Source organism: Meriones unguiculatus, chromosome 4 (assembly GCF_030254825.1).
Source record: "Meriones unguiculatus strain TT.TT164.6M chromosome 4, Bangor_MerUng_6.1, whole genome shotgun sequence".
NCBI classification, from domain to species: Eukaryota; Metazoa; Chordata; class Mammalia; order Rodentia; family Muridae; genus Meriones; species Meriones unguiculatus.
Genome location: NC_083352.1, coordinates 95,591,182 through 95,616,322, shown reverse-complemented (window position 1 = coordinate 95,616,322; position 25,141 = coordinate 95,591,182). Strand labels below are relative to the sequence as shown.

Sequence of the window (25,141 nt, the reverse complement as noted above, 5' to 3'; positions counted from 1 at the left end):
CTTGTCATAGCTGCCCTGTGATTAAAAGTGTGCTACCAAGCCTGGCCTTTATTATTTTTTATAGTAGTGCCCTTTATCCATGGGATAGATACATATTCTAAGATCACCAATTTAAACACCTAGAATTGCTGGGTGCTGGAGTATTTAATCCCAGTACCCCCAGGGAGGCAGAGGCAGGCCTCTTAGGTGCAAGGTTAGCTTCATCTACAGATTTTAGACAACAAAGGCTACACAGAAACCTTGTGGGAAGAGACCTGACAAGACCTAGAGCTAAGTTGAAACTGGTATCAAAGCCACTGTTGGCAATTCTGTCTGGCTCCAAGTGTTCAGGTCTGGGAGCATGGTCTTGTTGAAGTTTTGCATGTAGCTCAGGAACATGCAGGTCAGTCTTGGGGACTGAACTGAGGTGACCAGAAAGCACTTTTCCACACTGAGCCATCGATGTCACTTTCCTGAGGAGGCACTATAACCTAAGCTGTAGAAACTGGGCTCGGCCCGGCCCAGACGGGCAGAGCGACCCTGGGCTCGAAGAGTCCGGGGTTTCGGCTTTTTCGGGGCAGCTGGCGCCGGGCTGTGCTCGCTCCCGCTTGGTCGGTTGCAGAGCTTCCCCTCGGAACCTGCCACGGTTCTCCAGAGCCTGTGACCATGAGCCACGGGGCAATGCAGAGACCCCCCACCCCATGCGGGGACTTAGAATGTAGCCTTTATGTTTATACGGGTTCGGAGTTGAGTCTCTGTTCCTTGATTTCTCTAAGGCATTACATAAATCATTCCTCAACCTTCTGGGTGCAGTAATTACAGTCACTTCTGTGCTACACTGATGAAGTTAACCATGTGTTTGTGTAGTTGAGATGTGCAGTTGAGTCTGGATGTGGCCTATACGGGGCTGGCTTTGGTGAAATAAAAATACAATTGGGGTAGTACAAGGCTTAACTTGAACACAGGGACAGTAGATAACTGGCAGGTGTGTGTGGAGGGATGCTTCGTGTTCTAGTTGGGGGTGGGGGGAGCGGAAAGCATTTAGAACAACGTGCTATATAAAAGTGAAAGGTGGTAGGACTTGCTAAAAAATATTTTCAGCCCACGTGCATCCATCGGTGACCGTAGAAGGTGCGGACAAAAGTATGCCAGAATTCTAATCTCTAAAACAGTAGTTTGATGTCAGTTCATATAGGCACTCAGCGTCAGGTGTCTGAAGATCTCTGGATTTTAAAAGCTGGCTGGGGATCTAAGTATTATGAACCTTGTGTACTACAGATGTGTACAGTTGGCTTATTTTAATTCGGTGTCAACAGTTTGAAAGCCACGGCTGAGGGCCAACAAGTAGCCTGGAGACAGCACTCTCAAAGCAAACTCTAGAGCCGGAGTAAAAATTAAATCATTCTCCAAAGACACGAAGCTCTTCCTAACCTGTCCCCAGCCGTCTGCGGCTTAAGCTCCCAGCAGGACCACGCAGCAATTCCCTAGACATCCCTGCATCCCTCCCGCGCGTCTCATCCACCTGCTCTAACCTCCTGGACGTGAGGCTAGTTCTTTGGGCTCTGCTTCCGGAGCCCAGGAAGCGACACTGAGTGGCTCCGCCGAAGAACGCAGAGCTTTCAGGAACCACCCGATGGGACTGGATCCGGGATGCCCAAGGATGCTGGGGCTGCAGGGCATCTCCCTAGAGGCTGGACTGAGAATGGCCAGCGTCCCGGACCTCCGGCGCGCGACCTCCTGCGGCCGCCCTCCCGCCCGGGGGCGCCAGGCCCTCGCCGTGCCGCGTGGGCCCCGCTATGACCCGGAAGTGCTCCGGAAGCGGTTCCGGAATGGGCTCCGGCAGGATGGCGGCGGACACGCAGGTGAGGCGGGCGGTCCCGGGGCCAACGCGGCGGACGGCGGGGCTGGAGCGCGGGCGGCGGTGGCGGGAGCTCTCTGTCGGAGGCTGCGGGGCTGACAGCCGTGGAGGGCGCAGAGGGAGGCGGCGGGGGCCCGGCTCCTCACGCTTCGAGGCTCGGCCCGGCCCAGACGGGCAGAGCGACCCTGGGCTCGAAGAGTCCGGGGTTTCGGCTTTTTCGGGGCAGCTGGCGCCCTGCTGTGCTCGCTCCCGCTCGGTCGGTTGCAGAGCTTCCCCTCGGAACCTGCCACGGTTCTCCAGAGCCTGTGACCATGAGCCGCGGGGCAATGCGGAGACCCCCCCCACCCCATGCGGGGACTTAGAATGTAGCCTTTATGTTTATACGGGTTCGGAGTCGAGTCTCTGTTCCTTGATTTCTCTAAGGCATTACATAAATGACATTATCCCACTGAGTCTCAACCTTTTTATATAAAACGGTGTTAAAATAATACCTATTTCATAGGCTTGTTGGGAAGATTTCATGTCGTTTGGCTGTCGGTACTGGGTCCTGAGTGAGATGACAGAATTGTCTTCCCCTAGGAAGAGTCTTGACACTTTTGAGTGTTAACACCTGTGGGTTCAGGGAGGAGTTGAGGATAGCCCTCTCTCCAACTCAGCCTCTTTTGTAGCTGTGTGGAAGGTGAAGAGGAAGCTTTTCACCGTATTCTTTATTCTCCTTCCCGTCCCCAACCCCGTCCCCTTTTAAAAAATGTAGATTAAGGCCAGGCAGTGGTGGTGCACTTTAATACCAGCACTCAGGGCGTCCGAAGCAGGCGAATTTGTGAGTTCGAGGCCAGCCTGATCCACAAATCGAGTCTAGGACAGCCAAGGCTACACAGAGAAACCTTGTCTTGAAAAACCAAAAACAACAACAAAAACTTGTCTGTTCAGTAGTACAGTAACCCTTATCTGTTACTAAAATAGCCATAAGGTTTACTGAAGTTAGTCAGAATTAAATGAAAATAAAATTTTAGATCACATATGCTAAGCACATAAGTCTAGCACCTGATGTAGCAGCCTGACTTAGAGAGCATTTCTGTCATCTTGGAAACTTCTCTTTCTTGGGCAGTGCTATCTACAGAGACACCTGTGAACTTGGAAGGCAAGGCAGCCGACCTTTCCAACATCCATTGTGACTCCTAAAGGATCTTAGTATGTTCTTCCTCAGTTTTGTTGCAACAAAGTTTTCAGTGGTAACTTTTCACACTTTCCTTTGCAATGCCGGGGGTCCTGCCCAGGGCCTCATGCATGCTAGACAAGGGCTATATTATAAGCTACTCCCAGCCTCTCGGTTTCTGATGAAGAAAAAGAAGAGCCTTGGCTTTTTTTTCAAATATGAAAGGTTATTTGTGAGAGAAACTGTAGTTATGATTTTAATTCGATGTTATTGCCTAGTGTAGTGGCACATGCTTTTTTTTTATTACCACAGTGGAGAGACAGAGGGATCTCTGTAAGTTCCACACCATCCAGGGCTACTCTTTGAAACCTTGTCTCAAAAAAAAAAAAAAAAGAAAGTTTATTGTTACTATATTGGGAGGCAGGGGGTAGTATGTATATATATATATACACACATATATTTTTCCCATTTTCTCAAACCTCACTATGGTTAGTGAAGGATTTAAACAATAATAAAATGGTGGCTTATTGGGTAAAAGTGTTCGCTGCTGTGCTAGCCTAATGACCTGGGTTTGGCTGCTGTATCCCTTGGTGGAAGGAGAGACTGACTCCTGAAAGTGGTCCTCTGACCTGGACACACACACACACTGTGACATGTGTGCATCTGAACACACGTGTGTGCACATCCGCATACACATGCACACACATTATCTCTCTCTAGACTCAGTGACTCAGTGGTGGAACACTTGCTTAGTATTCATGAGACCCAAGGTTCTGTCCCTAGTGCCCCTCCTACAAGATATTTTAGGGCTGAGGGCATGGCTCCGTGATAGAATATGTGTCTTAGATGCTTGAGGCCCTGTGTTCCTAGGGTAGCAAAAGCAAACCCAACAAAGGGAAGGTGGGGGGGGGTGGCGAACACAGACAATAGTAGCAGATTTTTGGAAGCCAGAAAGTGATAAGAGATGCAGATTACTTATTTGGTTTTTCTTACAGGGTGTAGCCTTGGCTATCCTGGAACTCCCTCTGTAGACCAGGCTGGCCTCAAACTCACAGAGATCCGACTGCCTCTGCCTCCTGACACTGGGATTGCAGGCGTGTGCCACTGCGCCTGGCTGAGATGCAGATAGTTGAACAATGAAGGAAATGAGTCCTGACTCATGAGCTAAGAAACTCAGACCCAGTTTGAACTACATAGCAGAATCTTTGAAAGGTGGAGCTAATGGAAGTGAGAGTGACTGTAGATGCCGTCAGAGTCCCTTTCCCATGATGGTAGGAGAGTTTTCTCTCTTCAGACTGAAAGAAAAAAAAAAAAAAAGAAGTAAAAAGGAAAGGACATGCTGCCCCTGGGTATGATGGAGTAGAAAGTATATTGCAGATAAAAGGGAGAGCGTGGCCAGATACAGGGACATCTGGGAGGGCCAGAGTGGGTGTGACTGCGCTATGTGAGGAGGGGGAAAGGAGGAGGACAGGGAAGAGAGGGGGCCTGGTACAAAAGGGTGGGTGACCAAGATGTTTGGATTACATAGGGAAGAACAGGGAAGGGCAGCCTGTCCCCTAAGCCAGAGAGTTGGAGGTTTTAGTCCCTGTAACAGAGACTGAGGGATGCTGGGAGAACCTGGTGGCCAGGTCCATATGTTATGTTAAATAGGCACCTCAGCTGTTTGTCTTGGGGTTTGTGACTTAACAGTGACCCTAAAACATTAGGCTCAGTGCTGCAAGCACTAATCTAGGATCAGTCTTTAAGGAAATTGTTAACAAAACAATTCAAGAAACTTTCCCGCAGTTGATGGGTATGTTTCTAGACCAGAGCTCTCCTCAGAGTGGATGAATAGACTCACAACAAGGCGTGTTACTATGAAATTTCATAATCTTAAAAAAAAATCTAGGAGCTTCTAGAAAGAAAAGCCAGATGTCCCCCAAAAGATCAGAGTCAGAATGAGGCATTCCTATAACCCCAGCACAGGAGGATTGGAGTTGGAGGTACACCTGGGTACATAGTGAGGCCCTGTTTGAACAACAACAACAAAAAGTTACAATGGCTTTGGCCTTCACAACCACAACTAAAGATTAATATTCAATAGAGAAATACAATAGTGTCAGTATTCTGAAGGAAAATGATTCTGGATCTTGGCAAACTTGATTAGGAGGCGAACCTTTTCGTGGTGAAATGACATTCTTCACACACAGACACTGGTGCAGTTGATGTCGGTTACCTGACACGCACACTCATACAACCACACCACGCACTACCTGCCAAATTGGGGTAGTACAGAAAATTCAGAGCCCCCTTCCGGTGGAAGGAAAGAATTTTCTGGAATGAAGATATACAACCAAGAGTTTGACTTGAATAATTAATAAGGTTAGGTAAAACGAGACAAACAGGTGATGGTGAGAAGGGCAGTTGTTAACTCCAAGGAAATAGTGCTGGGCGGCAGAAGGAGCGCGCTGCAGTAAGCGCAGGCTGGGTAGGCTTCAAACACTAGCCACCTCAGCTGCTCATTCTAAAGCTCAGGGCTGCTCTTGCTGAGATTCGGAGAGTGGTGGGGTCAGGGCATGGAGGCCAGATGGTGGGAAAACAGAAAAGTCAGGAGATACGGTGCAAGAAAAGTGGAGATGACTGTTGTTTGAAGTGCTGGCTAGGCTCAGGCTTGGGAAACACGCTTAGAATTCCTTAGAAAGTGCTCATGAAAGTAAGAACACTTCAAATAACCAAAGCAGGGCCAGGTGTGATGGCACTTACTTTTATTCTCAGCAGTCATGATGGAGGCAGATCTCTGAGTTCAAGGCCAGCTTGGTCTATGCAGTGGATGCCAGAACAGCTAGGGCTCTATGGAGAGACTATGTCTCAAGAAAAACAAAACAAAACACACACATCAAAAAAAAAAAAAAAAATCACAGCAAGAAATAGTTTACGTATAAGTTTGGACACCATTGTATTCATTGGCAAGAGAATTATATTGTTTCAGCCAGACCTGATGGCAAGTCCAATACCCAGGCCCACTGTATGAGACCCAAGTTGTTCCCTAGTCTCTACACTCATGTACACCCCTCCCCAAAACCAACATGAAAAGCATTGTTCTGTGTCTGTACATGCGCCGAATCATGCTGGTAGTTTGAGCTGCCTGTGAATGAGGCACCCTCAAAAACAACACCCCGCCCCACTCTAAACACTTGGTTGCCTCATGGATCCCAGCCTGCCCCCAGGAAGTCTGCAGACTGCTGCTTAGGGCAGGTTTCCCAGGTTTCTGAGAATGCTCACAGACTCAAAGCCAGACTGCAACTGTGTTAAGGCAGACGGTGGAGGCTGGTAGGGATGGTGGTGTCCTTTTGTAGACCTGTGTGGCTTCGGGGTTAGTGCTGAGAACATGGGTGCCGTGGCCATTGGCTTCACTTTGGGGCAGAGACTTCTGTCATGGAAATGGGAGATGGGACTGCTGATACTGCCCTACAGGCTCAGTAGTGTTAGGCAATTTGGTGCTTTCGATGAACATGAAGTAATAGCCATACTAGTCCCATGAGGTAAGTGCTGTTAACTGTGCATAGATAGAGAAACGGAAGATTAGAGGTGACGTTGTTTGACGTGGTTTCCGCAGCTAGTGAGAGCAGAGCTGGGATCCAGCCTCGTGGTTTTTCACCTTTAGCAGTGTATGCTTCTGCTCTGCTGGAGTGGCCAGGGAGAGCCTGCTGGGCACATAGTAGGCCCTTTTTAGATTGGGCTCGTTTCTTTCTCAAACTCAGTTTGCCCTCTGTGTCTTACCCACAGTTCTTAAATTTGCTTAATTTTAAATCAGAAATTAACCTTTTAAGTTCTGGTTAGTCTAGATCTCTGTCCATTTTCTAGAATCATATTCAGTTTTTTTTTGTTTGTTTGTTTTTAGGATTTTTGAAGGATAGTTTACACATGAAAAAAGTACTGCTGTTTATTTATTTATTTGAAACAGTCTCTTTATATAGACCAGGCAGGCCTTGAACTCACTGAAATTTTTCTGCCTCCTGCTGGGATTAAAGGCATGTTACCATGCCTAGCTTGTACTGTCTTTTTTTTTTTTTTTTTAAGATTTATTTATTATTATGTATACAATGTTCTGTCTGCATATACACCTAAATGCCAGAAGAGGCCACTAGATCTCATTATAGATGGTTGTGAACCAACATGTGGTTACTGGGAATTGAACTCAAGACCTCTGGAAGAGCAGCCAGTGCTCTTAACCTCTGAGCCATCTCCCCAGCCCTTGTACTGTCGTTTTAAAAGAAATTTATTTGTTCTGTTAGAGTGTCATACATGCAGATAGTGTATCTTGATCATATCCACCCCAGCTCTCCCACTCCTTGAGTGCTCCAATACAGTCCCTCCCACATTCATTCAGTTAAAGAATCTTATTTATTCTATTTCATGTGTCTGTGTGAGTGCCTGAATGTATGTATGTATGTATGTATGTATGTATGTGTGTGTGTGTATGTGTGTGCACTCTGTTCCTGGTATACGCAGAGGTCTCAAGTGGGTGTCAGGTGGTCGTGAGCTGCCACGTGGGTGCTGAGAACTGAACTGAACTTGTTGCTTCTGCTAGAGCAACAAGTGCTCTTAAACACTGAGCCATCTCTCTAGCCCCACCCCCTTTAAAATTATTTATTTTGTGTGTGTTTGTATGCGTGCACGAGAGTGCTCTTGTATATCCATGCCTCGTTGCATGTGTGGAAGTCAGAGGACCAACTTGTGGGAGTCCATTCTCTCCTTTAACATTTGGATTTTCAGGTTTGGTATTTAGTACAGGTAGTTCTGACTATGCCCATATGGGCGTGGGGCTACCCACTGGAGCTGGTGCAGCCCACCATTGGTCACTCCGAAGGAAAAATGACTCCCATCTGGGTGTTGGTTGCACACACCTTTAATCCCAGTGCTCAGGAAGCAGAGGCGATTGGATCTTTGTGAGTTCAAGAACAGCCCAGTCTACAAAGTGAGTTCCAGGACAATCAAGGCTGCATAGAGAAACCCTGTCTCAAAAACCAAAGCAAGCAAGCAACCAAACAACAACAAAAAAGCAAGAAAAATGGCTCCTCTCCCCAAGTAGTCATCAACCGGGGGTATTCATTTGGGTTATTTCAAAAAGGATGCTTTCTGTCTAGAGGTTTTTGGATTTTTGCTTTTCCTGCCCAAGTGTTGGTATAATGTTCTTTTGGAGTATGTACAGTTTACTCTTGTTCATTTAAATGCTGATTTCTCCCCTCCACTCTTTGTTTTCAATCCGACATTATTCTAAGCATCACCTGTCTCAGATTTGTGTAAACATGCCACCATTTGTTCTCTACATTGTCAATTAAAAAAAAAACAAAACAGCCACAATGGCTGAGCAATGGAGAGGATAGGGTGGGACATCCTAGTCCAGAGAAGGGAGGAGAAGGAAGCGAATGGGAAGAGGAGAGAGAATCCGGGGAGAGGTCTTGGAATCACCAGACATTAGATATGACTAAAAGCAAGTATAATGGGTAAAATCTGAATGATAGGAAACTATGCGGGTTTGGAGGTTTAGGATGGAGTAATCACTGCCCAGAGTTGCGCTCTAGGTTAATTAAATAAATCCCAGTCTCTGTGTGGTGATTTGGGTATACAGCTGTTTAGGAATAACTGCTGCCTAACTAAAAGATATATCAATAGTAAATATAACCATCAACACCTAAGTTTAAGAAAGATTGGATTAAAATGGTTCATCTAAACTGTGAGTGATTTTTGTCCCCTGTCCCTGGAGATTTGACTGTCTGGAGACATGATTGTCAGAACTGGGGCAGGAGGGGAATGGACTACTACTGGTTGCAGCTAGTGGGTGGAGCTGAGAAGCTGCTAAAACCCCATAATGCACAGAGGCTGCTGCCTCTGACAGCCCTGCTGTAAGGATTGTGGCAGGTCTGTCCTGTGCACACACCTTCATTGTTTAGTCACCTGACCGGTGAAATTTTCTGTGGGTTTGGTCTTCACAGGTTTCTGAGACACTAAAGCGTTTTGCTGTGAAGGTGACAACAGCTAGTGTGAAGGAGCGGAGGGAAATTCTCAGCGAACTGGGGAGATGTATTGCTGGAAAAGGTGTGTATTCACCCCGTACCTGCGGTGCTGGCTCCTTGGGAAATCAGTTGTGCTCTCTCACCTTCTTTCTCCCCTGACCGACTTCTGCCTTCACCTTTTTTTTTTAACATGCGCCAAAACAGTTGAAACATTTGGGTCAGTGCAGGTAGGTACTGAAGTCATTTATAGTTTTAACTATGTTGATTCAAAATGTTTTGTTGTTGTTGTTTTGTTTGTTTGTTTGTTTTTGCTTTTTTGAGATAGGGTTTTTCTGTGTAGCCTTGGCTGTCCTGGACTGTTCTAGATCAGGCTGGCGTCAGGTTCACATCGATCCACCTACCTTTACCTCCCTGAGTGCTAGAATTAAAGGCGCGTGCCACCATGCCCTTCTAGTCATGTTTCTAAAAGATAGACCAGTCTCTCTTGAGCAGTATACTGGGCACAAGGACATTTTTGGTTTGGGACACTGTTCTTTCTCTGTCCATAGACAGAAGAAGATGGTAGCAGGTGGTTGGCCAGTATAGTGCTCAGTTTTAAAACTCTGTTTTATTTAGGTCTCTACCTCCCTTCCGACCTCCCAACCCTAAATAGAGAGAAGGTTAGTGGGGAGAGAGAACCCAGACTCCTTGGCTTAGCCAGGCTGTGTAGGGTCGATGGATTCTCTAGGGCTCTGTACCAATCTCTGTCAATGGCAGGCGTAGCCAGCAGTCTCCTCCACGCTCTGCACCCCTCATGTTTCTCTCCATCTGTCTGTCCCGACTGCCACACGCCACATGCACACCACACCTTCTCTTTCTGGGCACTCAGTTTATGCCCTCTGCGCTCTAAACCACACCCCTCTCCTTGCTACACATGGAAGGCCGTAACCAGCTGACAAAAGCCACGCCACACAAGGCAAGCATGAGACAATTAACAGGTGTGGACAAACTACAGCCCAAGGAAAATCCCATACTTGGGACTAAAACAAAAGCATATTTACACAACAGAACTGAGCTTACAAAGAAACCAGAACTTCTGCTTCAGCCAGTTAAGGACCCTAAGTCTGTTCAGATTGAGAGATCCGCATTCTCAGATCTTTCTCCAGCACCATGCCTGCCTATGTGCCACCATGCTTCTTACCGTGATGATAATTGACCTCTGAAACTGTAAGCCGGCCCGGTTAAATTTAAAAAGAGAGAGATCCATGTTTTCTGATGCCTTCTGATAACGTTTGCTATAGGTGTTTGAATTTTACTAACCTGAGAGGTGGTGGTTTGAGCAAAGGACTCCCTATAATGGCCTTGAACTATTATATTCTTTTTTGCTCTTAGTGCTGGGATGATAGGTGTGGCCAGTACACTGAACTTTGACTGACCAGCCAGCCTACTTTCTGTCCTCCTCCCTTGCATGACACAGGGTTTCACTGGATGGACCAGCTGGCTTCTAGCTCATGACTGTCCTGCCTCAGCCTCCCCAGTGTTACCTATCCCTGCTGGCTTTTCCTAGCAGCCTTCCCTCACATTCTCACGTGCTACTTTGAACCTGCTGTCGCCTGGGTGACAGCCAAGCTTGTAAAAGCTGTAAGTGGAGTCGGCTGCTGTGTGTGAGCTTCTGCGCTGTCCCTTGGTGTGTGCGTGTGATTGCGCTTGTGTAAGATTTTATGCCTCCTCGGAGGTTGTTGTCTCAGCAAGGCCCTGTCTAGCTAAGGTTGCTGGGTGATGACACCAAATGTATACATGTACTGAGCTGCAGTGGCGACCTTCCCTGCAGAGCAGCTGTCAAGTCCTACGTCCCGATACCCAGTTTATGGAGTAAGTTTGGCTTTTATGTCCGGGTTTATGAACCACTCTGAATCTTCTGAGGGTGACTGCTTTTCTGGCACCCTGAAATTCTGTAATTCAGTGTTTATGAAGTGCTATGATGTGAAAACCCAACCTTTATGAGTGCTGTCATTCCAACCTAATCGTCTGAGCCCAAGGTGAGCATGAAGCTAGTGACACCCCTGAGGGTTGGTGTCGGGGGTCAATGAGAACACTTGCGGGTGCTCAGCACAAGTACATGGCAGTGGCACACTGCCAGTGAGTGCTTCCTGTTCTTGTTCCTGGGCTCTCAGCGTGGGCCTGGCTCTGGTGATCTGGCTTTTTCCTTATGGTGAGAGCTCTGCAGGGGCTGGCTCTCTGTATTACACTTGTTTCCTCTTCATCGCTTGGGCACTGGAAGTGCTCTTCCTGGGCTTGATTCACAACATAGGCCGGATTTTCCCCAGACAAGCTTTTCTGCTGACTGCATGCCCTGGTCTGGTGGGTAGCATTTGTCCTAGTTGAGTCGGTGGTATTTGAGGGCACTCTTGTTCAGCCCTGCTGCTCCTCTAGCTGGACACCTGGGTTTCTGTTGTTCGTTTCTTCCTCCTAAGGTGGCTTTAACAGCCACGTTGTGGGGACAACATGTATTAGCCTATGAAGTCTTAGCACAGCACTGAGTGCAGGTGCCTTCAGTCCACCATTTATCTCCTGTCTTCCATGATAATCCTATTCAGCACGTGCTTCCTCTTTGCATTTCCTAGAGTTGACTAATCTGTCAACAAGTTTAAGCTTTCAGAACCCCCTAGTTACAGTAGTTACAGGTGTTTTTCCTTTCCTGGCTCCTCATGGTACTTTAATTGTTTTGTTTTGTTTTTAGAGACATGGTCTCTATGTAGCCCTAGCTCTCCTTGAACTCACTGTGTAGACCAGGCTGCTGGCCTTGAACTTACAGAGATCTACCTGCATCTGCCTCCGCCTCCCAAGTGCTAACATTAAAGATGTGCATCACCATGTCTGGATTATAGTACTTTATAATTCTTTAAATTATTATTATGTGTGTATGGTATGTATGTAGTGTGAAGCCAACACTCAGGTCGTGAGGCAGAACAGGGGTGGCCTTGTTGGTCCTCCTCTCTAGGGAGAGGGAAGATGTTGAGGTTTTGTGTGTCTTCCATCTCATGGGTTTAGCAAATGTTTGTTGTGCTTTAAGCTTTCCTGTGCCACGTGTTTTGATACTGCTTTTTTCTCCTTGGGATTTTACCTTGGGGCTCACTGGGGTGTCTGGGGCTGTGGTCCTATCTGACAGGTCTGACGTAAGCAGCCGCTCACCGCTGTGCTTGTTGTTGAGTCTGTGTGTAAACTTTGCTTTCAGATCTGCCAGAGGGAGCAGTGAAAGGACTCTGCAAGTTATTCTGCTTGACTCTGCATCGATACAGGTGAATCCCAACAGAGACCCAGATTCTAGACTGTTGTACAGAGAGATTGTATCAGGGAGATGGTGCAGAGTAATAGGTAGAGCCACCAGTTGGTAGAGCCAGATTTCTTAGGTCCATGCTCTAACTACTGGATCCTGGGCAAGTTACTTAGCTCCCAGTGCCTCAGTTTCTCCATCTGCAGGGTGAAGGTGATACCATTTTATACCTCATGGGTGATCCTTAGTATGAAGGCCTGGGACAGTACCTACTTCACTGTAATATCTCAGCATACATACATAGTCACTATTTGTGATTGTAAAGGCATTTAACCTAGCTTGAAGTCATGGGGCACATATCATGAACATAGATTCTGCCCTTCTTGTCATCCGATGCTCTTTCTGGGGTGAGGTGGGTTTGTTGAGTGTATTTCCATCACCGATCCACTGGAATGTATACAGTACCATCAGTTTTTCCCCAGAAAGAGCAGTGCTTGCCTTAGGCAGTCTTGTCTCTGCTGAGATCACTCATGTACCTTTCTGCTTCCTGTGTTAGAGATGCAGCCTCGCGCAGAGCCCTGCAGGCAGCCATCCAGCAGCTGGCTGAGGTCCAGCCAGAAGCCACAGCTAAGAACCTCCTGCACTCCCTTCAGTCTTCAGGTGTTGGCGGCTCCAAAGCAGGTGTTCCCAGGTGAGCGCTTAAGGCTGTGGCCTGGGTCTGGTGGAGTCCTGTCAGGTAGGCTGGTGCAGAGGAGCGGGTGTGAGCACTCCTAGCTTTCCCTTTGTGTTCTGAGTGGCACCTGGAGAGAAGAACCAGGTTAGTACAGAAGACTTTTTTTGAGGAGTGGGCTGAGCCAGTGGGCCCAAGGCACTGGATGGGGAAGCCTTATTTATTTGTTTACATTTTATGTGTCTGATTGTTTTACTTGCATGTATGTCTGTGCAGCATGTGTGCATATATGTGCCTGGTACCTGAGCCACCAGAAGAGGTTGTCAGGTCTCCTGGATCAGGCAGTTGTGAGCTGCCATGTGGGTGCTGGGAGAATCGAACCCAGGTCCTTTGGAAGAGCAGACGGTGCTCTCTCTACCTTCATTTGTTTTTAATGTTGCAAATGCCAAGTGTTGGGAGCTTAGTGAGGCCTGGATTCTAGTCCTGAGTTGTCACTGATGGTGTTGAGGAATGGTTTTCTGTACCATTGAGGCCAGGGAGGGTCCACATCATGCTATGCCTTGGTGTGATGGAGGCTGGTGCTCTGCACTAAACCCTCTTCTCTCCTTTCTCCTTTGTAGCAAGAGCAGCGGCTCAGCCGCCTTGCTGGCTCTGACTTGGACCTGCCTTCTAGTGCGCATTGTCTTTCCCCTGAAAGCCAAGCGGCAAGGAGACATCTGGAACAAACTGGTAGGTCACCTTGTCTTTGGAGCTATGAGGGTGAACTTTATTCGGGTGTATGATGTTTCAGCATTTCTTGCAATGCAAGTGTTCTCACAGGTTGACATTGTCCAGAGTATGTGCTGGTGGTGAGTATGAGCACAGTAGGGACACATTTGTCTGGGTCAGGCCTGGTGCTGGGCATATGGATGCTGCCTTCATGAGAGGCCAGACAGGAGGAGACACTGAAAGGCAGGGGTGCCAGAAGATGCAGTGATGTAGATCACGTTGTTCTCTGGCTAAGCACTCTAGCACCCATGTTTGGATTTCAGGGTAATAGAGCGAAATTCTGGCTCTCGTCTTGGTCATCTAATTCTCTCCTTCCTTTCTATGCCTGCTCCTTGTACATTCTGTTTCTCCTTCCCACTTGCCTGTCACCCAGAGATGGCCTGGTAGGCTGGGCTGGGAGCTTCTCTTGATCTAGGTAGCTTAATGTAGGTCAGGGCGAGTGGTCGATGGCTCTGCAAGGTAGTATTACAGGTGTAACTTTTGGCCATGAGATTTGACAGAGCCACTTCCCCACTGCAGAGAGGGGTTAGAGAGAGATTTGCAATGGCCATGGGCACTGTAGAGTGCAGTGCTATAGATGGAAGTGACTAGTCGCATTAGAAACCAGAAATTATGCGAGGTGAGACAGGCAGGCAGGCAGACCACCTCCTCCCTGGTTTCTTACCGAGCACACTTTTAGGGACAACTGTGGCGTGGCCTTTAGCAGTCGGTTAGTTCTGAGTTAGAGTGCTCACATTGCCCTGGTAGTAATTGGTATGAGTTTGCCTCTGGAACCCTTCGCAGAGTGTGGTTTTCATTGTTAACGAATGGCTTTCTAGTATGGTAGTTAGTAACAGGCAAGATCCCTGGCTTATCTCTACTAAGTTCTTAAAGCTGTTACTGTGCTGAGTCAGCCAGCTCAGTGAGCAGGAGGGCTGGGCCATATAGAGCGTTGTATTGTAGAACAGAGTGCATCAGGGGTGTATAACTTGTTGCAGGGACTAGAATCTGGGCTTTTACTTGGCTGGTTCTATTGTCTGTTATGTTAATTCAGCCATTTACTGGCTGGCACTGTGCTAGAAGCTGGGGCTGCTGTGAATATGGCTGAGGGACCTTCTGCTTCTGTGGTGCTTATGCACTGTTGGAGAAGACATACAGGGTGGAGCCTGGTACAGTGCTCTATAAAAGCAGGGTCCTGGAGGGCAGGGAGTGTGGCCAAGGGTGGTGGGAGCAAGGCTTCTGAGGGGAAACAGTGACTCTTGAGCAAGGCCTGGAGCAACTCAGCGAAGGAACCCTAATCTAATTCTGGATGTGATGTGGGCAAGCTCATTAAATTGTGGACATCTCCCCCAGGTGTAAAAGGATGTGTTGTTAGCATAGTGTATAGGGATATAATAGTCTAGAAGCTGTTGCTGTCCCTAGCACTGTGGAAATGGCTCCAGTGCTGGAGATTTACCCCAGGCCATGGCTGTCCTGGACCTCAGAGATCTGACCGCCTTTGCCTCCCAAGTTCTGGGATCAAAGGTGCATGCTGCCATGCCAAGTGTCCCTTACTTCCTACAGAACTTAGCACACACCTGCTGTGGAGTTAGTTTGTTAGTATCTGTGGTGGTTTTAAAATTTTTTTAAGATTTATTCTTTTATTGATTTTGAGACTGCCTCACTTTGTAGCCTTGGCTGGCCATGAACTCACTCTGTAGACCAGGCTCACCTGGAACTCAGTGAGAGCCTCCTGCCTCTGCCTCCTGAGTGCTGGGATCACAGGTGTCCAGCATACTTGCCTGTAGGATTTGGTCCTTAACGAAGGACAGGGCAAGGCGAATAAGTACGTTAGCTAGGATTGCCTGTTCTTTTTCTGAATGGCAGCTGTCTTACTTTGTGTAATGTGTCTTTTTAAAATTGTTATTGGGTTTAACTTGAAGCTTCATGCATGCTGTGTTCTGAGCTACATTTCCATTTGTGTCTTTGTTTAATATTTTCTGTCTTTGAAGTATAAGGTGCAAGAAAGCACTTTGTTCTTGTGTATATGTTAGCTCATAGTAGGTGTTTAACAAATGTTTAGTAAATAAATGCATGAATGAGCAGTGTAGTAAAAGCCTGGACTTAGGGGTCTGGAGAGATGCTCGCAGTTAGGAGCACTGGCTGCTCCTGTGGAGGACTCTGGCTTTATTCCCAGCACCCACAGGGTGGTTTACAACTGGTAACCGCAGTTCCAGGGAACCTGATAGCCTTTCTTGGCCTTCAAGGATGCTGCATATATGTGGTGTACAGACATACATGGAGGCAAACCACTCGTATACATTAAAAAGAAAGGGGGGATTTAGGACAAGGGGTTGGCAGAGAGAAGAGGGGTGGGTTGGAAGAAGCCTAGTAGGGATGAGGCTGGGATCTAGAAGGCCTGATGCATGTCCGTGGCATACTGTAAGGGTCACAGGACACCTGCTTCTAAGTCATATCTCCCTGTCCTGGCAGGTGGAGGTGCAGTGTCTGCTGCTGCTGGAGGTCCTGGGTGGCTCCCACAGGCATGCTGTGGATGGCGCTGTGAAGAAGCTCACTAAACTGTGGAAGGAGGTGAATGGAGCTGAGGGGGGTAGGAGGCCATGCTTTTCTGCACCTCTGCTGCCAGCTAACTCCCGGGCCTTCGTTTCCTTTTCAGAACCCTGGGCTGGTAGAGCAGTACTTCTCAGCTATCCTTAGCCTAGAACCCAACCAGAACTACGCTGGCATGCTGGGGCTGCTGGTGCAGTTCTGCACAGACCAAAAAGAGATGGGTGTGGTCAGTCAGCATAAGGCAAGTGTCCAGCGTGGCGACAGTGGGCTTGCTGCATTGGGGCATCTGGAGGGAAGGATGGGTAACTTGCTTAGTCCTTGTGGCCTATAGCTGTAGCTCGTGTGAGTCCTGGTGTATGTAGTCACTGGGGTGATAGTTCACTGTTCACCTCCGTGGGCAGATCCCATGCACCAAACTCTGTGCCAGGAGTCAGGGGTGGAGCAGTGTGCAGAAGACTGTGACCTTGTGAAACGGAATCAGAGATTGTCACCCCGTTAATTCAGCTGATAAGTGTGACAAAGGAGCTAGGCAAGTTGGGTTCCCTGACATGGACTGTGGGTCAGGGAACACATCTCTGTGATGAAAGGACTTAGGAGTAAGGAGAAGTAGTGAAGGGGGGGCGGAGCATTGTGGGAAGAGAGAAATCAGGAAGCAGCATGGAAAAGGCGAGTGTGGCTAGTCGGCTAGTCCACGGGAGTGGATGTAGCCAGCAGTGAGCAGCCAGGGTTGTTAGAGCCCTGCCAAGGTCTTTAAACTCTGCCCCAGGGGCCATGGAAATGACTGCTGCCCTCCCTTTGGCGGTGAGCGCAGGAGGGTGGGGAGCCATGGAAAGCGGGACCTCGGCTTATTATTGAAGTCTTGGACCTCGTGTCCTGTAGAGTGCCCTGCTGGAGTTCTATGTGAAGAATGTCCTGGTGAGCAAAGTGAAGCCTCCGAAGTACTTGTTGGTGAGTGGACCGCACACCTGCCGCCCCATCAGCTCTGGACACCGCCCTGCTTCTGACTCTTCCCAGGAGGCCTGGGCACCTGCCTGACTCTCTGTCTTTGTAGGACAACTGTGCCCCCTTGCTCCGGTTCATGTCCCACTCAGAGTTTAAGGATCTGATTCTGCCCACTATACAGAAGTCCTTGCTGAGGAGTCCAGAGAATGTTATTGAAAGTAGGTTCCTGCTGAACGGGGTGGGGGTGGAGGGGGGATGAGGGGATGGTGTCTGCGCAGCTCTGTTCCTGGTGGCTTCGCAGCAGGACCCTGTATTGTGAGTGTGAGGTGTGTTCACTGTTACCTGGTGAGGGCCACAAACAAGATCAGGAACTCCTTTCAGAATATGTTGAAAGTCATGGGCTTTTTTTTTTTTTTTTTTTTTTTTTTTTTTTTTAAAGATTTATTTATTTATTAAGTATACAATGTTCTGTCTGCCTGTAGACCTGCATGCCAGAAGAGGGCATCAGATCTCATTATAGATGGTTGTGAGCCACCATGTGGTTATTGGGAATTGAACTCAGGACCTCTGGAAGAGCAGCCAGTGCTCTTAACCTCTGAGCCATCTCTCCAGCCCCGTCATGGGCTTTTTAAAAATTTATTTTGGGGGCTGGAGAGATAGGTCAGTGGTTAAGAGCACTGTCTGCTCTTCAAAAGGTCATGAGTTCAATTCCCGGTGACCACATGGTGGCTCACAACCATCTATAATGTGAACTGATGCCCTCTTCTGGCAGATCTAAATGCAGATAGAATACTCATGCATAGAATAAATAAATCTTCTAAAGAAAACAAAAACAAGATAAAAAGAGTCTTTGGATTTAAAAAAAAAGTTATTTTTGTCTGTGTGTGTGCATGTGCTCATGTGCGTGTGCGTACATGTACCTGATGTGCCCGCAGAGGCCAGAAGAGGGCATTAGATCCCCTGAAACTAGACTTGCAGGCAGTTGTGAGCTGAAAGGCAGAGGTGAAAGGCAGTCGTATCACCACGTGGCTAACAAGCAGACTCCAGAGGGTGTGTGAGGGGGTTGGGCAAAATGGGGACTGGCACTTGAAACTGATGGGCAGTGCTTTCTCTCTCCTTAGCCATCTCCAGCCTGCTGGCATCAGTGACACTTGATCTTAGCCAGTATGCCCTGGACATCGTAAAAGGCTTGGCTAGTAAGTATGTTGACCCTTGATGCACCTTGAGTTTAGGTTGTATTTGGCAGTGTTTTGTTGAAAATCGGATGGGGAACAGCTTATGTTAGAGATAAGTTTTAGCGTCAACAAGATGGCTCCTTTGGTTAAAGATGGTTTCTGCCAAGCATGCCAACTCAAGTGCAATCCTGGAAACCACATGATGAAAGGTTAGATTATTCTCTGACCTGTACTTGTGTGCCAAGTACCCTTTCTCCCCCTAGACATAACGAATAAATGTTAAAAAAGGAAAAAGGCTTTAAATGCCAACAAGGGGAGGGCTTTCTTTTCTGAGGTTATGGATAGTGAAGTCAGAGAGCCAAGACTGCTGGGAAGAGACTAAAGTCTGGGTGCTCAGCTGCCAGTTACCCTGAACTGTGGCTCTGTGTGTCCAGATCAGCTGAAGTCCAACAGCCCTCGCCTGATGGACGAAGCCGTCCTGGCGCTGCGCAACCTGGCCCGCCAGTGCAGCGACTCCTCTGCCACTGAGGCCCTGGCCAGGCACCTGTTTGCAATCCTTGGAGGTGAGATGGCCTTCTTGGCACAAGAAGGTGTGCCAAGGAGTGCCCCTAGCCTTGGAACCAGGATGGGCTGGGACTTGATTCTGAGTCTGCTCCAGGAGAAGCTGTGGATATGGGCACATCTCTGCATTTGTGAGCAAAAGCATACCCATGGTGGAATTGATGCTGCTGTTCATGTTTTTAAGAATATGTGCTTTTGTGTGTGTAGAAGTAACAAAGGAAAGACAGACATGAAGATGCTAAGATGCCTTTAAGTGTTAAGGACATAGGTGATGTGAAGCCTTTTTGTCTTTGTATTTTTTCTGCTTCTCAGATTTTCTGTAAAAATGTAGTACTTTATTTTAGTCAGAGAGCAAAAGGCTTTAAAACCCAGCTTCACCCCAGAAAGGCTGCTTTGGGAGTCTCCATGTGTGTCATGAATGGGGTGGTGTGAACAAGGACTTTTGTTTATCTCCTCGCAGGCTCAGAAGGAAAGCTGACTATCGTAGCCCAGAAGATGAGTGTCCTTTCAGGTGGGGATTCCTCCCTGGTTCTGCCAGTGTGCTATAGTAATGGGGGAGGTTGAACATCACTCTGAGGTAACCCAGAAGTCTGACATCTAACAGGACTCTGCAGGAGTCCTCCCAGCAGGAGGCCTAGCTTCATAAAAGGGAAGATTGGAGAAAAATTGAAGGAAGGTCTCTAATGACCAGGGGAGGGGATGGCTGCTGGGCACCCAGAAGAAGACTGTGAGACCCTGGGTGCCCAGATAGCAGTTGCAGGAAGACTTGTCTGCTGTGGCTTTGTGTAGGGGAGGGACCAACCAGAGTGTGCTTTTCAGGGATTGGAAGCCTAAGTCATCACGTGGTATCCGGGCCTTCCGGTCAAGTCCTCAATGGGTCTGTGGCTGAGCTCTTCATCCCATTCCTCCAACAGGAAGGTAGTAATTCCCTGTGGCATGGGGAGCATGCACTTTAGACCCATTCTTAACCATGCTTTTTCAGTCACTCTTCTAAAAGGCTTTCTAAAGGCACACCTTGAGTTAGTAGGGCTGGGAGTTGTCTGAAATGTCACTGCTTCCTCCCCTGGGACTCCGGCTTGCCTTCTCGCACTGCTTGCAGTGATTTGATATGGTTATAAGACGTCAGACCGACTGGACTTGTGCCGCTTGCCCTAGTGCACGAAGGTACCTTGGTACACGCCGTCTCTGTCCTGGCGCTCTGGTGCAACCGGTTCACTACAGAAGTGCCCAAGAAGCTTACTGACTGGTTCAAGAAAGTTTTCAGCCTTAAAACCTCCACCTCTGCAGTGAGGCACGCCTACCTGCAGTGCATGCTGGCCTCCTTCCGAGGTAAGCTGTCCTGGCCTCCTTTGAAGGAAAGACTGATTCTGAGGGCACACTCCCCATTGGGGCTTTCTCTTTTGGCTCACTTACTGAACCTCGTTTTCTTCTTAGTCCTTGGGCCTAGTCTTCAAGTAGTGACTTCTTCCCATACTGGGTTTTATTCAGAAAGAACTTACAATCAGAACCTGTTGTACAGAGATCACGAAAATAAAAGGTCCAATGCTATGTAACCTTGATTTTGAACCTTTTAAAACGTAACTGCTTCCACCTCTTCAGTGTTAAACACAGCTACTTAGATTGGCAGGGGTGGCCCGCTCCATCCCAAACAGCCAAGGAAAACTTGATCTCTCTGTTAAAACCTCTTGATAGTGACTCTTCTCTCTGATAGGCTTGCATTTCTTTTAAATGATGTGCTAATTTTAAGCTTACGAATTATTGTGTTTAAAGAAACATCAAGAAGATTCCCTCAACAGAGGGAACTTCCTTGATGAACTTTGTCCCCATGCATGTCTTAGAGTAGAAGCAAGAACCTGTCAGAAGAGTTGCTTGCCCTGAGTTGAAAGTAACCCTTTCCAGAGGGATCTCAAGCTCAGCACCATCTTGGTATAGTGGTCTGTGGGGTTTATGTAAAACCAGATCGAGATCCTGTGGGTGGAGATATGTAATTAATGTTATCAGCTACCTTGAGGATATAGTGAGTTCATACCATAGACTTAGAAATATCTACTCATTTATATTTTAATTTTCCTCTTTGCTACCTTGATCAACTCTGAATTTAGATTGAATTGTAGACACCAGATACTTGGTTTAACCCGTGTGAGCTAGCTCTTCTCCCTGCTGTAGAAGTAACAGACTGGGCAGATAATGTGCCTCAGACCGGTCATCCTGAATTGGGAGGTAGAGGCAGCACTTCCCTCATCTTGGGCTACATACTGAATTTGAGGCCAGCCTGGAGTATATGACTAGTTACAAGAACAAAATGAGTGTGTTTAGCTGTAGTTGTAACTGTTTTTTAAATTTTTATTTATGTATTTAGCTATGGAGTCTCTTTCTATATAGCCCTGTCTGTCCTGAAACTCACTGAGATCCACCTTCTGGGATTAAGGGCTTGTGTCGCCACACCCAGCTTACTTTTCAGTGTGTTTATTTCACAGGTCAGCAGCTTGTTTGGAACTTAGGGCTTTGGGTCTAAAGGTTGTCTTGTATGGGAGCACCAGATCAGAATTGAGAAGCTCGTGGTTAGCAGTGGTTCTTTGTCAACCAGCTGTTGTCAGCCCTGGCAGTTCACGCCACCTGTTTGCTTGTCTAGGGGAAGAACAGATGAATAGAATTCTTTTGGTCTTAATTTTTATGCTTTTAGAGTTTAAGTCACAGGTTCTCACTCCTGTTCTTGGAGATACTTGGGAAATTAAAGGCTTTGCCAGTTAACACCGGAGTGGATAATGTCTTCTCAAGTAGTCTTGTCACCCCTGCAGACCAGGATGTCTCTAAGGTGCTTCTTTCCACAGGTGACACACTTCTGCAGGCCTTGGACTTTCTGCCCTTGCTTATGCAGACAGTAGAGAAGGCGGCCTCCCAGAACACTCAGGTTCCCACGGTCACTGAAGGGGTCGCTGCAGCCTTGCTGCTCTCCAAGCTTTCTGTGGCCGACTCACAGGCTGGTAAGGGGCTGCATGTGTCTAGGACACCAGGTGACAAGGTTCTTTTCAGTGTTGTTTGTCCTCATGTTGGGAGTTTAGCATCATCCTATCAGTTCTGGGGCTGCCTGTTGTCTGCAGGGAGAAGCTCAGGGTTAAGGAGTACAGCCAGGGTACTCACGGGGCTGCGGGCTTTTTTGTAACACTGCTAGGTTCAGCAATACAATTCTGTGTCTTGTCTGTTTGTTTCTGTTTTATGCATGTAGAGTGTTACATGCATGTATGGACACCATAGGTATGCAGTGCCACATAGGTCAGAAGAGGGTGTCAGAGACCCTATGATTGGAGTTAGAAACAGTTGTGAGCTGCCATGTAGGTACTAGGAACCTGGGTCCTCTGCAAGAGTAGCAGGTGCTCTTAGCCACTGAACCATCGTTCTAGACTTTGTGTCTTAATTATTTATGTATTCATAGGATGTTCTAGTTCATTTCTGTTGCTGAGATAAAATCCTCTGACAAGAAGCAACTTGGGGAGAAAGGAACTTATTTCAGCACAGTTCCAACTACACTGTGGGAAAGTTAAGCAGGAACTTCCATCAGCTGCAGTAGAGAGCAGAGAGGCAAGAACACATGGGTGGTCACCTGCCTGTATCAGCTTGATGTCTGCTTTCTGACAGTTGAGGATTCCCTGCCATAGGAAGTGTACAGCCCATAGTGGGCTGGGTCTTTCCCTGTCAATTAACTCAACTAAGAGAGTTCCCCCTAGATAGGCTACTCCAATCTAGACAGGCTCTCATTGCCTCCTGATGGTTCTAGCTTGTGTCAGTTAATGATGAAAACTAACCATTGCACAGGTACAAAATTTATAAAGTCCGGGCTGAAGCTTAGTGGTTAGGAGCATTTGCAGTTGTTGCACCCACAGGGTGGCTCACAGCCACCTGGAACTCCACTCCCAGGGGGTTCCATGGCCTCCTCTGCCTCCTGCTAACACTGCATTTACCTAGTGTTCATATACTCAGATACATGAAAAAAGAAACTTCTGAAAAAAAACCACGAAGTACAAAAAAGCTACAAAGTGATGGTTTTCTCTTTGCCCCATCTTCCAGCCCCCCCATCTCCCTGTCTGGATAGAAGTGGCAGTCCCATGTCCATGTATAGCTGGTGTATGATGAGACACGCTGGGTAATGTGTTGTATATGCTATGCCATCTGTCAGCCGTGTGTGGAAATGATTCAAGTCAGAGCCATCCATTCTCTCCCGGCCCTCTGGGATTCTACCCTTCTTTGAGTCCTCTCTTTCAATGGGCTTTGTCATTTGTCACTGCGACAAACTCCTTGAGAAATTCAACTTAAGGAGGAAAGATTTCTTGTGGTCCATAGTTTTAGAGGTTCCAGTCAGGTTGTCGGCAGTCGGCCCATTGCCTTGGATCTGTTTCAGGCAGGGAGTATGTGGTTGAGCAGAGCTATTCATCTCGGTGGCTGGGAAGCAAAGTAAAGAGAGAGACAGCTCTCTGTGTCTCTCGAGGGCATGCACTTAGTGACCTAACTTATTTCCTCCAGGCTCTGTCCTGTTTTGCCACCTGCCAATGTGATCGTAAGCCAGGGACCAAATTTTCAGCCTATGGGCCCTTAGAAGACAGCGCAGCATCCAACTTCTAACCGCTTTCCTTTGCGAGTGCTCTTACCTGACCTTGTCTCTGTGCTGAGGACTAGGACTCATTCTCTGCATGCTGTTGTGTACCCACTGTACATGCCAAGGCCCATGGCTACCTTGGTAGGATTAGGTGAACATGACCTTTTAGCGTGTATGGGGCGCATGCTCTCTGGTAGTTAGTCATTTGGAGGAGGGTTTACTTTGTTATTTGAGGAGTTGGGAAGGGTTTCATGAAGGAGGAAGGATTTGAATAGATCTTGAGGGCCTGGAAGGGTGTGACTCCTATGAAGGAATGGCCATAGTTAAGGGAAGAAAGGGAGAGCTGCAGGAGTTCCAGCAGGTCCCTGGGTGGGTGGGAATTCAGAGGAGCAGCTACAGAGAACCCTAAAGTTCTGCTGGCCGAAGATGAGACCAGAGGACTGACGCTGGTTTCAGGATAGGAGAACAGTGAAACTTCACGGAGGCTCTCACAGCAGCTTCAGCTTGGAGGGCCCATGCTGTGGGGACATGATGTACTGTGCCGCAGGTTGACCTTTGGTTTCTTGCAGAGGCCAAACTGAGCAACTTTTGGCAGCTGGTTGTGGATGAAAAGAAGCAGATTTTCACATCTGAGAAGTTTCTGCTCCTGGCTTCAGAGGATGGTGAGTTTCTCAGTCTCTGACAGGCCTTTACCGAGGACCTGTTCCTGAGCACCTGCTCAGCCGGCAACATGTGGGCCCAGAACAGTGATCTGGCCGGCTGCTTGTGGGCCTGGAACAGTGCTAGTGCTGGCCAGCAGCTTGGCTGTTTACTTTGCTTTTCAAGACAGGGTTTCCCTGTATAGCACTGACTGTCCTGGAAGTTGCTCTGCAGACCGGGTTGGCCTTGAACTCAGATCTGCTTGCCTCTCTGCAAGTGCTGGTATCAAAAGCTTGTGGCACCACTGTCTAGCTAACTCGGCTGTTTTCTGAATGAATTCATTCCTGGGGTGAGTCAGGCTCAGTAGGAAGGGGCCTTGGAGGACTTAGAGACAGTGGTGACACTCCAGGCTCAGTAGGAAGGGGCCCTTGGAGGACTGCGGAGATGGTGGTGATACTTATGCAATCTTAGCTATAATTAGAGCTGAATGGGTAATTGGTGCTGTCTGGGTTTCTTTGCTAAGTGCTGGTGCAGTTGTGGCAGCTCTACTCCCCCACCAGGCGACGCAGAAACCACTGGTTTCTACTCTGGCAGAAAAGGAACAGTGATCTCCAAATGTATGTGCGAAATTCTAGGTTGCCTCACAGGAGTATGCTGCTAATTAGCGATTTGAAAAGTCTTTTGACTCATGAATCACAACATCCTATTAATGAGCTACAACTATTAGTCACTTTCTGGTTAAACTTTTTTTTTTTTTTAGTTAGCTTTTGATTAGGAACGACATTCCTATAGTTTAGAGACAAGGTAGGAGGGAGTCGGCACTGATTTTTCCTACTTTGATCTCTAGCCATTTAGCTCTGCTGGCCGTGGGCAGCCAGTTTCTGCTGCTTCTGAATCCTTGATGTTACACACACCATCCCTTTCTTTGTATGTTCTCTGCCTCCTTTACACAAATAGCAGTGTGTTGCCGTTGCTACCATGCTTCCTGGGGGAATCAGTCCCTTGTCCAGTGGCCTTCAAGTCC

General features: G+C 47.8%; 1 protein-coding gene across 3 annotated transcripts in view; it reads left to right on the top strand.

Moving 5' to 3' along the window:
• Positions 1-1,797: 1,797 nt before the first annotated feature.
• Gcn1 (GCN1 activator of EIF2AK4) overlaps positions 1,798-25,141 on the top strand; it is a 62,285-nt gene continuing 38,941 nt past the window's right edge. Inside the window, exons 1-16 of one of the 3 annotated variants that reach the window (XM_021631784.2) lie at positions 1,798-1,841; positions 8,969-9,071; positions 12,204-12,267; positions 12,799-12,933; positions 13,533-13,641; positions 16,132-16,230; positions 16,316-16,450; positions 17,089-17,157; positions 17,261-17,369; positions 18,273-18,347; positions 18,761-18,889; positions 19,348-19,398; positions 19,707-19,805; positions 20,043-20,216; positions 21,719-21,871; positions 24,048-24,140. In XM_021631784.2, coding sequence (XP_021487459.1) covers positions 1,809-1,841; positions 8,969-9,071; positions 12,204-12,267; positions 12,799-12,933; positions 13,533-13,641; positions 16,132-16,230; positions 16,316-16,450; positions 17,089-17,157; positions 17,261-17,369; positions 18,273-18,347; positions 18,761-18,889; positions 19,348-19,398; positions 19,707-19,805; positions 20,043-20,216; positions 21,719-21,871; positions 24,048-24,140 — 1,630 coding nt within the window. In that variant the 5' untranslated portion in view covers positions 1,798-1,808. Of the gene's footprint in view, positions 1,842-8,968; positions 9,072-9,200; positions 9,217-12,203; positions 12,268-12,798; positions 12,934-13,532; positions 13,642-16,131; positions 16,231-16,315; positions 16,451-17,088; positions 17,158-17,260; positions 17,370-18,272; positions 18,348-18,760; positions 18,890-19,347; positions 19,399-19,706; positions 19,806-20,042; positions 20,217-21,718; positions 21,872-24,047; positions 24,141-25,141 lie in introns of those variants that run through there. The other 2 variants (XM_060382551.1, XM_060382552.1) reach the window with 2 other exon arrangements.